Here is a 13,335-nt window from a genome sequence, read left to right as displayed (position 1 = left end):
CACCAGTTGGTAAAAAAAAAAAGAAGTTTTCCACCGGAGTACCCCTTTAATGTATATCTTTTAATTGTAAATGACAACAGAGAGATATCTTCCTGCTAATACCAGGCTGCAGAGAATCATTTCTCGAAAAATCAGATAGATGGAGACTGTAAAGAGAGAAAATATAATATGTAAATGATATGTAAATACTTCTCTTGCCTCCCTGACAGGTGAATGTGCACCAGGGGACATCGAGGTGACGCACAGGGTAAGAGCCCATAAGGGAAATCACCGTCTGTTATCAGCTATGGGTATTGGGTATATGGATGATTAGATTGATTTAAAGGGGAACTCCACTGGAAAACATTTTTTTTCTGTTTCAATCTTTTTTATTGAATAAACTTCGTATAAACTTAAATAACAGTGCACAAAATTGCAAAATCATCAAATTACAACGTGTGTAAAAAACATTGGTACAATCTGAACAAATTTATATCTGTCCCAAGGATTCAAAACAAAAACATTTTTTTTCAATCAACTGGTGCCAGAAAGTTAAACAGATTTGTAAATTACTTCTATTTAAAAATCTTAATCCTTCCGGTACTTATCAGCTGCTGTATGTTCCACAGGAAGTTGTGTAGTTCTTTCCAGTGTGACCACAGTGCTCTCTGCTGAAAGCTCCATTTTAGGAACTGCCATAGTAGGAGCAAATCCCCATAGCAAACCTCTCCTGCTCTGGACAGTTCCTGACACGGACAGAGGTGTCAGCAGAGAGCACTGTGCTCAGACTGGAAAGAACTACACAACTTCTAGTGGAGCATACAGCAGCTGATAAGAACTGTAAGGATTTTTTCCAGGGGAATACCCCTTTAAAATTCTCTGCTTGCTGTCAGTGAATATTGTTTCCATGTCGAGCCCACACAGCTGCAGAGATGGTTAGAGGTGGACTATGTCTGTGCTGTTTTTCCACCATCTGGATATAAACAATTAACGCTTTCATTCACTCACAGCAAGCAGAGGCTTTGAAAAAAATTACAATGAAGTTTATGGGGGGGGGGGGTTTCAGAGTAAGAAAAGAGGCGGTGGGGGTACCCTTCATTGCCCATCCTCATACATCAGTGTTTCCTAACCAGTGTGCCTCCAGCTGTTGCAAAACTACAACTCCCAGCATGCCCGGACAGCCGTTGGCTGTCCGGGCATGTTGGGAGTTGTAGTTTCGCATTGTGATGAGCGGCATAGGCCATATTGGAATTTGCGATATTTTGCGAATATATGGACGAATATTCGTCCTATATTCGGGAAATTCGCATATTCGCTATGTTCATTCTCTTTTTTTTTTTATGCGAAAATTCCTAACGAAATTCGCATAGTGCGCATTGAAGTGCCGAAATTCGCGAATATGCAAATTCACATATTTTGCGAATATTTGCATATATTCGCATATTCACACAAAAAAACGAATATTTGTCATTAGGAATATCTATCTTAAAAAAAATTCGCAAAATCGCGAAGTGCCGATATTCGCGGTAAAAATTCGCATTTTGAATATGCGTGCTCAACACTATAAATTTTCAACAGCTGGAGGCACCCTGGTTAGGAAACAATGTCGTCAAACATATCTTGAAGTGTATTTTTCCGTATACAGAGAAGTCAGAGAGCGGTGGCCGAGGAGGCTCAGGAGGGCTCGGGAGATGACACCCCATTTACCAACAACCGGGCGGGTGAGTGTGACCCCATAAGTTTTGCTTATGTAACTTTCTAATATACTTTGCATCTTTATTTTTCCTCATTTTCAAGATCTCTCTTTCTCTCGAAGTGTCAATATTCGCGGTAAAAATTTGCATTTCGAATATTCGCGCTCAACACTAAATTATGATACTTTGTAACAAGCTCAAGCTCTGATTCTAAACCTGTTTCCATTCACTGACAGCCAGCAGTGATCCAACAGGAGGTCGCATAGCTTGTCAAATTAAGACAGGCGCTTATGACAAATCCTGTCCCCCTCTTCTTGCCCCCCGCAGGTTCCTGCCATCTGGCTCCGGCCCCCGGCCCATGTCTGGGATCTTTAAATCGCTATTTCTACAACTCATCTTCCATGGCCTGTGAGACCTTCCAATATGGCGGCTGCCTTGGAAACCTCAATAACTTTGATACAGAGAGATATTGTCTCCAGACCTGCAGGACGGAAGGTGAGTCTATGAAGGGAGCTGCGGACCCTGCTGTGAACCACCAAAATGACGAGAATAACAATAACAAAGCCTCAGGGGATGTGTATAACTACTATATATCCTGATCCCATAGAGATAGCAGCAGTATACAGATAGAGCTGGAGGGGAGGGGTATAACTACTATATATCCTGATCCCATAGAGATAACAGCAGTATACAGATAGAGCTGGAGGGGAGGTGTACAACTAATATATATACTGATCCCATAGAGATAGCAGCAGCAGTATACAGATAGAACTGGAGGGGAGGTGTATAACTACTATATATCCTGATCCCATAGAGATAGAAGCAGCAGTATACAGATAGAGCTGGAGGGGAGGTGTATAACTACTATATATCCTGATCCCATAGACATAGCAACAGTATACAGATAGAGCTGGAGGGGAGGTGTATAACTACTATATATCCCGATCCCATAGACATAGCAGCAGTATACAGATAGAGCTGGAGGAGAGGTGTATAACTACTATATATATCCTGATCCCATAGAGCTAGCAGCAATATACAGATAGAGCTGGAGGAGAGGTGTATAACTACTATATATATCCTGATCCCATAGACATAGCAGCAGTATACAGATAGAGCTGCAGGGGAGGGATCTGATAATTAATGATGTCATCCTTTAGTTCACATCACATAACATCAGCTGACTTAGGACTGACCACTTTCTCTGACACATTAAAGGGGTACTCCAGTGCTTAAACATCTTATCCCCTATCCAAAGGATAGGGGATAAGATGCCTTATTGTGGGAGTCCCGCCGCTGGGGACCCCCGGGATCATGCACGCGCCTCCCCGCCCCCCCCCCCCCCATTTGTAATCAGACCCAGAGCGTGTTCGCTCCGGGTCTGATTATGGTCGACTGCAGGGCGGGCGGCGTGTGACGTCACGCCTCCGCCCCCGTGTGACGTCACGCTCCGCCCCTCAATGCAAGCCTATGGGAGGGGGCGTGATAGGTATCACACCCCCTCCCGTAGGCTTGCATTGAGGGGCGGAGCGTGACGCCACACGGGGCGGAGGCGTGACGTCAAACGCCGCCGGCCCTGCGGTCGCCGGTAATCAGTCCCGGAGCGAACACACTCTGGGTCTGATTACAAACGGGGGGTGCATGATCCCGGGGGTCCCCAGTGGCACGATCAGGCATCTTATCCCCTATCTTTTGGATAGGGGATAAGATGTTTAAGCACCGGAGTACCCCTTTAAGCTCTGTATTTTTCTGTGGGTCAGACTAGTGATCACATAACCCAGTTACAGTAATGAAATGAAAGTTGCCAAAAATTAGTGATGGCGAGTGTGCATTATATTATACATATAAAAAAATAAATAAAAAAAAGCACAAAAGTTCGAGTGCTTCCTTAATGGAGAGTCGTTGTATTTCTGATCCCACCCACTGATCACGGCCGATTCCTTGGTCTTCTCTCTTGCAGCCGCCTGCCGCTTACCGATCGTCACCGGCCCCTGCAGAGGCTCTCATTCCCGCTGGGCATTTGACGCCGCCGAGGGAAAGTGCATCACCTTTCAATATAGCGGCTGCCAGGGGAACGGCAATCACTTCTACACAGAGAAGGAATGCAAGGAGTACTGCGGGGTGCCCACCAATGGTGAGTATAGGGGGACGCTCATATCTGTGCATCCACCGCATGTCGTCTATGCTGCGTCCTAATCGACTATCCTCAATACTTAACATTGCAGATGAAGAAGAGTTTCTAGACAATTAAAGGGGCGCTCCGTCTCCTCAAGACTCGTCTGATATCACAAAAGTCCAAGTACAGACCTGATACGGATATATCAAGAGATCTTATTGGAGCGGGAATGCTATACTGTTATAGGGGTAATATAGTATATGGATAGTATAGATACAGAAGAATTCGGGATAGGCCTGGGGATAAAACATGTAACTTTGTTATTTTATTAAACTTATAACAACAAACAAAAAAGTATTTTATTGTGGTATTTTATGACGTCTTCACACATTTCTTTGAGAGCAATGTAGTACTGCATAACAGCCACTAGATGGCAGTGTAATACAAATGATCAACTCTACAGTAATACTAAGAACTTGGTGAAAAACTTTGTAAAAACTAAATTAAAAAATAATCATTTCACTATGAATCTAATGCAGTATTTCCCAACTGAGGTGCCAGGTTATATAAATTAGATTGATTTATAAATCTCTGCTTGCTGTCAGTGAATCCTGTTACCAGCTGCAGAGATGGTTAGAGAGAATGCGACTAAGTCTGCGCTGTTTTTCCGCCATCTGGATATAAACAATTAATGCTTCCATTCACTCACAGCAAGCAGAGGCTTTGAAAAAAATACAAAGAATAATGACAGATAACAGATAACACCCTCATTGGGGGTTTTAGAGTGAGAATAGAGGCGGTGGTGATACCTATCATCGCCCATCCTCCTACATCAGCATTTCCTAACCAGGGTGCCTCCAGCTGTTGCAAAACTACGACTCTTAGCATGCTGGGAGTTGTAGTTTTGCAACAGCTGGAGGCGCCCCAGTTGGAATCAAACTGATCAAATGTGTCATTATTATAATAATGTCTTAATGTATCCCTGCAGTACTGCATTATAGCCACCAGATGGCAGCGCAAGACAATATATCACATCTACAGCAATACAAAGAACTTTGAAAACTTTGTAAAAATAATTTTTTTTATATGAATCAGCATTTCCCAACTAAACCATCTCAGTTAATGACCAATTCGCAGACCGGGGGTCTATTATTGCTGTATAGAGACGGAGCCTAGCGGTGGGCTGAGCCCAAATACCCAGCTATGGGAGGAGTCAAGTATTTACACTAGGAAAATGCATAAGTTGCAGTGTTTCCAACCAGTGTGCCTCTAGCTGTTGCAACACTACAACTCCCAGCATGCCCGGACCGCCTTTGGCTGTCCGGGCATGCTGGGAGTTGTAGTGTTGCAACAGCTGGAGGCGCCCCAGTTGGAACCAAACTGATCAAATGTGTCATTTTTATAATAATGTCTTAATGTATCCCTGTAGTACTGCATTATAGCCACCAGATGGCAGCACAAGACAATATATCACATCTACAGTAATACCAAGAAATGTGAAAATTTTGTAAAAAGTTATTATTTTTTTATTTATTTTTTTATAAATTTTATTCTAATACAGTATTTCCCAACCACTCTATTAACTTTCTGGCACCAGTTGATTTGTAAAAAAAAAAATAAAATTCCCCTCCGGAGTACCCCTTTAACTCTTTCCTTGTCCTTATGCCTCCTAAACATTCCAATAAAGTGTGAGGAATGGAAATTGATTTCTTAGTGCGGGATTGCATCACATCTGGTGCCATCATCAATTAAATCATAAACTCCTCTATGTCGGAGGATGACATCATAGTAACAGGATATAAAGCAGTGTCCCCCAACAAGGGGGCCTCCAGCTGTTACAAAACTACAACTGCCAAAGGCTGTCCAGGAGTGCTGGGAGTTGTAGTTTTGCAACAGCTGGAGGCACACTGGTTGGGAAACCCTGAATAAAAAAAAAAAACATAGATCATATTCTAGGTAGCCTGTTTGTTTGCCAGCACTGCTTGTACTTTCCGTTTCTTACCTCTCTGGCCAATCATAGCACAGCGCAAACTCCTCTCTGCTATGCCATGGAGAAGTGCACTGGATTGTGCTGATTATTTATAGTATAGTACTAGATGGCATGTGAGGGGAGGAGGGTTTACTTCTGCAAGGTGGTATGTGAGCAAAAAGGAAAGAAACAGCAACACAGCAAGGAAGGGGTTACACTAAGCAATGAACTGTGGAGAAGCTAAAGGGAGGAGAGGGCACTGCAGCACAGCGGACATACAGCAGTAGATATGCTGGTATTTACTCAAGGGACAGCTGCCTTGAGCTTTATGGGTGGTGGGAGATGAAAGGGAAGCCTTGATTTACCTCTGAGGAACAGTGCGGATCCTCTTCAGCAGGCAGACAGGCTCAGCTTGCAGGTAACTCACACCCGCTTCCTGTATTCTGTCAAGACTTAATGGTTACTAAAGACAAATTTCCTCAGACAACATGTGGTAGACAGTAGATTGCAGGAAAGAGAAACACCTAGTGGCCAAGGGTTCAGAACTGTTCTTCTAGAGGTCTTTGGATGGTAGATAGCAGGAAAGTGCGACACCTAGTGGCCAAGAGTTCAGAATTTTTTTTTTTTATAAGGGCTTTGGACATCAGACTGCAGGAGAGAGAGTCACCTAGTGGCCGAGAGTATAGATGTATTTTTATAGGGATTTTTGGACGCCAGATAGCAGGACAGGGAGACACCTAGTGGCCAAGAGTTCAGAAATGTTTTTATAGGGGTCTTAAGGGAGGTGTCGACACCTAGTGGCCAAGAGTTCAGGATTGTTTTTTTTTTATAGGGGTCTTTGGACATCAGCTCACAGGAAAGGGAGACACCTAGTGGCCGAGAGTTTGAAATTGTTTTTTTTATAGGGGTCTTTGGACAGTAGATTGTATGAAAGGGAGACACCTAGTGGCCAAGAGTACAGAATTTTTTTCATAGGGGTCTTAAGAGAAGTGAGACACCTAGTGGCCAAGAGTTCACCTGCATAGTTGAAGCCATTCCAATTATAATCTTAGGGCAGTGTTTCCCATTCAGAGGGTCCCCAGCTGTTGCAAAACTACAACTTCCAACATGCCCAGACAGCCTTTGGCTGTCTGGGCATGCTGGAAGTTGTAGTTTTGCAACAGCTGGAGGCATCCTGGTTGGAAAAACTGCTACTTATGCATTTTCCTAGAGTAAATATTTGACGCCTTCCATAGCCGGGTCCCATTGGGCTGGGCCCACCGCTAGGCTCCGGCTCTATACAGCGATAATAGACCCCCGCTCCGCGAATTGGTCATTAACTGCAAAATAACAACCCTATACAAAGGCATTCAGTGGTCCCCCACCTCCAATAGCCGGCCCTTAGCTACAATGTCTATGGTCCAAATCTCAACCCTTTATCTGAAGTTACAAAGAATTCTAGGAAAAAAGGGCTATTGGGGTAATGGGGGAGGGGAGATTACAACATCAAATACCCCCCCCCCCCTCCTCCGAGCTTGGCCTACTCTATACAGGCATCAATCCGTCCCTGCATTTTCTGTGTGGCTGCACAAGGTGAATGAAGCCTTTGAAAAGTTTGTAAAAAGGGGGAGAGAACAGAACTGCGCAGAAGGGCCGGGCCATTAACCCCCTCTCTACCAGAAACGCACAATGATTTGTCGCTTTAAGAAACCGGAGGGGGGGGGGGGGTGTGACATGGACGGGGGTCTTCATCTGCAGAACATTACACAGATATGTGAGCAGAGAGAGCAGAATAGTGAGCGCAGCTCTGGAGTATAATACAGGCTATAACTCAGGATCAGTACAGGATAAGTAATGTAATGTATGTACACAGTGACCTCACCAGCAGAATAGTGAGTACAGCTCTGGAGTATAATACAGGCTATAACTCAGGATCAGTACAGGATAAGTAATGTAATGTACGTACACAGTGACTCCACCAGCAGAATAGTGAGTGCAGCTCTGGAGTATAATACAGGCTATAACTCAGGATCAGTGCAGGATAAGTAATGTAATGTATGTACACAGTGACCTCACCTGCAGAATAGTGAGTACAGCTCTGGAGTATAATACAGGATATAACTCCGGATCAGTACAGGATAAGTAATGTAATGTATGTACACAGTGACCTCACCAGCAGAATAGTGAGTACAGCTCTGGAGTATAATACAGGATATAACTCCGGATCAGTACAGGATAAGTAATGTAATGTATGTACACAGTGACCTCACCAGCAGAATAGTGAGTACAGCTCTGGAGTATAATACAGGATATAACTCAGGATCAGTACAGGATAAGTAATGTAATGTATGAACACAGTGACCTCACCAGCAGAATAGTGAGTGCAGCTCTGGAGTATAATACAGGATATAACTCCGGATCAGTACAGGATAAGTAATGTAATGTATGTACACAGTGACCTCACCAGCAGAATAGTGAGCGCAGCTCTGGAGTATAATACAGGCTATAACTCAGGATCAGTACAGGATAAGTAATGTAATGTATATACACAGTGACCTCACCTGCAGAATAGTGAGTACAGCTCTGGAGTATAATACAGGATATAACTCCGGATCAGTACAGGATAAGTAATGTAATGTATGAACACAGTGACCTCACCAGCAGAATAGTGAGTACAGCTCTGGAGTATAATACAGGATATAACTCCAGATCAGTACAGGATAAGTAATGTAATGTATGAACACAGTGACCTCACCAGCAGAATAGTGAGTACAGCTCTGGACTATAATACAGGATATAACTCAGGATCAGTACAGGATAAGTAATGTAATGTATGTACACAGTGACCTCACCAGCAGAATAGTGAGTACAGCTCTGGACTATAATACAGGATATAACTCAGGATCAGTACAGGATAAGTAATGTAATGTATGTACACAGTGACCTCACCAGCAGAATAGTGAGTACAGCTCTAGAGTATAATACAGGATATAACTCAGGATCAGTACAGGATAAGTAATGTAATGTATGTACACAGTGACCTCAACAGCAGAATAGTGAGTGCAGCTCTGGAGTATAATACAGGATATAACTCAGGATCAGTACAGGATAAGTAATGTAATGTATGTACACAGTGACCTCAACAGCAGAATAGTGAGTGCAGCTCTGGAGTACAATACAGGATATAACTCAGGATCAGTATAGGATCAGTAATGTAATGTATGTACACAGTGATCCCACCAGCAGAATAGTGAGTACAGCTCTGGAGTATAATACAGGATATAACTCAGGATCAGTACAGGATAAGTAATGTAATGTATGGTACACAGTGACCTCACCAGCAGAATAGTGAGTACAGCTCTGGAGTATAATACAGGATATAACTCAGGATCAGTACAGGATAAGTAATGTATGTACACAGTGACCTCACCAGCAGAATAGTGAGTACAGCTCTGGAGTATAATACAGGATATAACTCAGGATCAGTACAGGATAAGTAATGTAATGTATGGTACACAGTGACCTCACCAGCAGAATAGTGAGTACAGCTCTGGAGTATAATACAGGATATAACTCAGGATCAGTACAGGATAAGTAATGTATGTACACAGTGACCTCACCAGCAGAATAGTGAGTACAGCTCTGGAGTATAATACAGGATATAGTGCAGGATCAGTAATGTAATATATATATAATGTACATACAATATACTCAGATATACTTTATTATTAAGGCTGAAATTGAAGTTGAAGAGCAGAATTTAGAAATATACACGATCCGCTTATTGTAAGTATACACTGTATATAAAAGTGATTCATGCTGATTATGTATAAACTCAGCTCAATGGTTTGTATACTCCTTTATAAACAGTATTGTATATACTTGGGTCCTTCTCACTCTTCCAAATATACAGATATGATGAGTCCTACAGAGAGCGGACATGTTCCTGCACCGCACATAACAACCAATTGTCATAGCTCAGGAAGTGCTCCCTCTGCTGGACAGGGCATTACTGCTGAGCTGGATCCTGCCTGACAAATACCTGGGATATTATTGGAGACTTTGGGATTATGAGCTTGTAGTAGGGATGGAGGAGTCTATTAAAAACATGGAGGACGCTCGCCTCTATATACACCTATAGAATGTATCAGCCATGGAGGACACTCACCTCTATATATACACCTATAGAATGTATCAGTCATGGAGGACACTCACCTCTATATATACACCTATAGAATGTATCAGTCATGGAGGACACTCACCTCTATATATACCTATAGAATGTATCAGTCATGGGGGACACTCACCTCTATATATACACCTATAGAATGTATCAGTCATGGAGGACGCTCACCTCTATATATACACCTATAGAATGTATCAGTCATGGAGGACGCTCACCTCTATATATACCTATAGAATGTATCAGTCATGGAGGACGCTCACCTCTATATACACCTATAGAATGTATCAGTCATGGAGGACGCTCCCCTCTATATATACCTATAGAATGTATCAGCCATGGAGGACACTCACCTCTATATATACACCTATAGAATGTATCAGTCATGGAGGACGCTCACCTCTATATATACACCTATAGAATGTATCAGTCATGGAGGACGCTCACCTCTATATATACCTATAGAATGTATCAGTCATGGAGGACGCTCACCTCTATATATACCTATAGAATGTATCAGTCATGGAGGACGCTCACCTCTATATACACCTATAGAATGTATCAGTCATGGAGGACGCTCACCTCTATATATACCTATAGAATGTATCAGTCATGGAGGACACTCACCTCTATATACACCTATAGAATGTATCAGTCATGGAGGACGCTCACCTCTATATACACCTATAGAATGTATCAGTCATGGAGGACGCTCACCTCTATATATACCTATAGAATGTATCAGTCATGGAGGACGCTCACCTCTATATATACCTATAGAATGTATCAGTCATGGAGGACACTCACCTCTATATATACCTATAGAATGTATCAGTCATGGAGGACACTCACCTCTATATATACCTATAGAATGTATCAGCCATGGAGGACACTCACCTCTATATATACCTATAGAATATATTAGTCATGGAGGACGCTCACCTCTATATACACCTATAGAATGTATCAGTCATGGAGGACGCTCACCTCTATATACACTTATAGAATGTATCAGTCATGGAGGACACTCACCTCTATATACACCTATAGAGTGTATCAGCCATGGAGGACACTCACCTCTATATACACCTATAGAATGTATCAGTCATGGAGGACCCTCACCTCTATATACACCTATAGAATGTATCAGCCATGGAGGACACTCACCTCTATATATACCTATAGAATATATTAGTCATGGAGGACGCTCACCTCTATATACACCTATAGAATGTATCAGTCATGGAGGACGCTCACCTCTATATACACCTATAGAATGTATCAGTCATGGAGGACGCTCACCTCTATATACACCTATAGAATGTATCAGTCATGGAGGACGCTCTCCTCTATATACACCTATAGAATGTATCAGTCATGGAGGACGCTCACCTCTATATACACCTATAGAATGTATCAGTCATGGAGGACACTCACCTCTATATACACCTATAGAATGTATCAGTCATGGAGGACACTCACCTCTATATATACACCTATAGAATGTATCAGTCATGGAGGACACTCACCTCTATATATACACCTATAGAATGTATCAGTCATGGAGGACACTCACCTCTATTTACACCTATAGAATGTATCAGTCATGGAGGACACTCACCTCTATATACACCTATAGAATGTATCAGTCATGGAGGACACTCACCTCTATATACACCTATAGAATGTATCAGTCATGGAGGACACTCACCTCTATATACACCTATAGAATGTATCAGTCATGGAGGACACTCACCTCTATATACACCTATAGAATGTATCAGTCATGGAGGGCGCTCCCCTCTATATACACCTATAGAATGTATCAGTCATGGAGGACACTCACCTCTATATACACCTATAGAATGTATCAGTCATGGAGGACACTCACCTCTATATATATATACCTATAGAATGTATCAGTCATGGAGGACGCTCCCCTCTATATACACCTATAGAATGTATCAGTCATGGGGGACGCTCCCCTCTATATACACCTATAGAATGTATCAGTCATGGGGGACGCTCCCCTCTATATATACACCTATAGAATGTATCAGTCATGGGGGACGCTCACCTCTATATACACCTATAGAATGTATCAGTCATGGGGGACGCTCCCCTCTATATATACCTATAGAATGTATCAGTCATGGGGGACGTCCCCTCTATATACACCTATAGAATGTATCAGTCATGGGGGACGCTCCCCTCTATATACACCTATAGAATGTATCAGTCATGGGGGACGCTCCCCTCTATATACACCTATAGAATGTATCAGTCATGGGGGACACTCCCCTCTATATATACACCTATAGAATGTATCAGTCATGGGGGACGCTCACCTCTATATACACCTATAGAATGTATCAGTCATGGAGGACGCTCACCTCTATATACACCTATAGAATGTATCAGTCATGGAGGACGCTCACCTCTATATACACCTATAGAATGTATCAGTCATGGGGGACGCTCCCCTCTATATATACCTATAGAATGTATCAGTCATGGGGGACGCTCCCCTCTATATACACCTATAGAATGTATCAGTCATGGGGGACGCTCACCTCTAAATACACCTATAGAATGTATCAGTCATGGGGGACGCTCACCTCTATATACACCTATAGAATGTATCAGTCATGGAGGACGCTCCCCTCTATATACACCTATAGAATGTATCAGTCATGGAGGACGCTCGCCACTATATACACCTATAGAATGTATCAGTCATGGAGGACGCTCGCCTCTATATACACCTATAGAATGTATCAGTCATGGGGGACGCTCACCTCTATATACACCTATAGAATGTATCAGTCATGGGGGACGCTCACCTCTATATACACCTATAGAATGTATCAGTCATGGAGGACGCTCACCTCTATATACACCTACAGAATGTATCAGTCATGGAGGACGCTCACCTCTATATACACCTACAGAATGTATCAGTCATGGAGGACGCTCACCTCTATATACACCTATAGAATGTATCAGTCATGGAGGACGCTCACCTCTATATACACCTATAGAATGTATCAGTCATGGAGGACGCTCACCTCTATATATACCTATAGAATGTATCAGTCATGGAGGATGCTCACCTCTATATACACCTATAGAATGTATCAGTCACGGAGGACGCTCACCTCTATATACACCTATAGAATGTATCAGTCATGGAGGACACTCACCTCTATATATACACCTATAGAATGTATCAGTCATGGAGGAAACTCACCTCTATATACACCTATAGAATGTATCAGTCATGGAGGACACTCACCTCTATATACACCTATAGAATGTATCAGTCATGGAGGACGCTCACCGCTATATACACCTATAGAATGTATCAGTCATGGAGGACGCTCACCTCTATATACACCTATAGAATATATCAGTC

The 13,335-nt window shown here is 42.7% G+C and overlaps 2 protein-coding genes across 2 annotated transcripts in view; both read left to right on the top strand.

Moving 5' to 3' along the window:
* Window positions 1-174, top strand: part of LOC130291435 (olfactory protein-like) — a 6,973-nt gene extending 6,799 nt beyond the window's left edge. The window contains exon 7 of the mRNA XM_056540154.1: window positions 106-174. Within this exon, the coding sequence (XP_056396129.1) occupies window positions 106-174 (69 nt within the window). The remainder of the gene's footprint in view (window positions 1-105) is intronic.
* Window positions 175-209: 35 nt separating this feature from the next.
* AMBP (alpha-1-microglobulin/bikunin precursor) lies at window positions 210-4,135 on the top strand (the record flags this gene model as incomplete). The annotated part of the gene is given in 5 exon segments (XM_056540480.1): window positions 210-247; window positions 1,625-1,700; window positions 2,001-2,168; window positions 3,634-3,807; window positions 3,899-4,135. Coding segments are annotated over 5 exon segments (482 nt in total), but the record flags the coding sequence as incomplete, so codon positions are not given.
* Window positions 4,136-13,335: the final 9,200 nt, after the last annotated feature.

Source organism: Hyla sarda, chromosome 9 (assembly GCF_029499605.1).
Source record: "Hyla sarda isolate aHylSar1 chromosome 9, aHylSar1.hap1, whole genome shotgun sequence".
In the NCBI taxonomy this organism is placed as follows: Eukaryota; Metazoa; Chordata; class Amphibia; order Anura; family Hylidae; genus Hyla; species Hyla sarda.
Note: the sequence above shows the minus strand (reverse complement) of the source record. Positions and strands in the feature narration are given on the sequence as shown.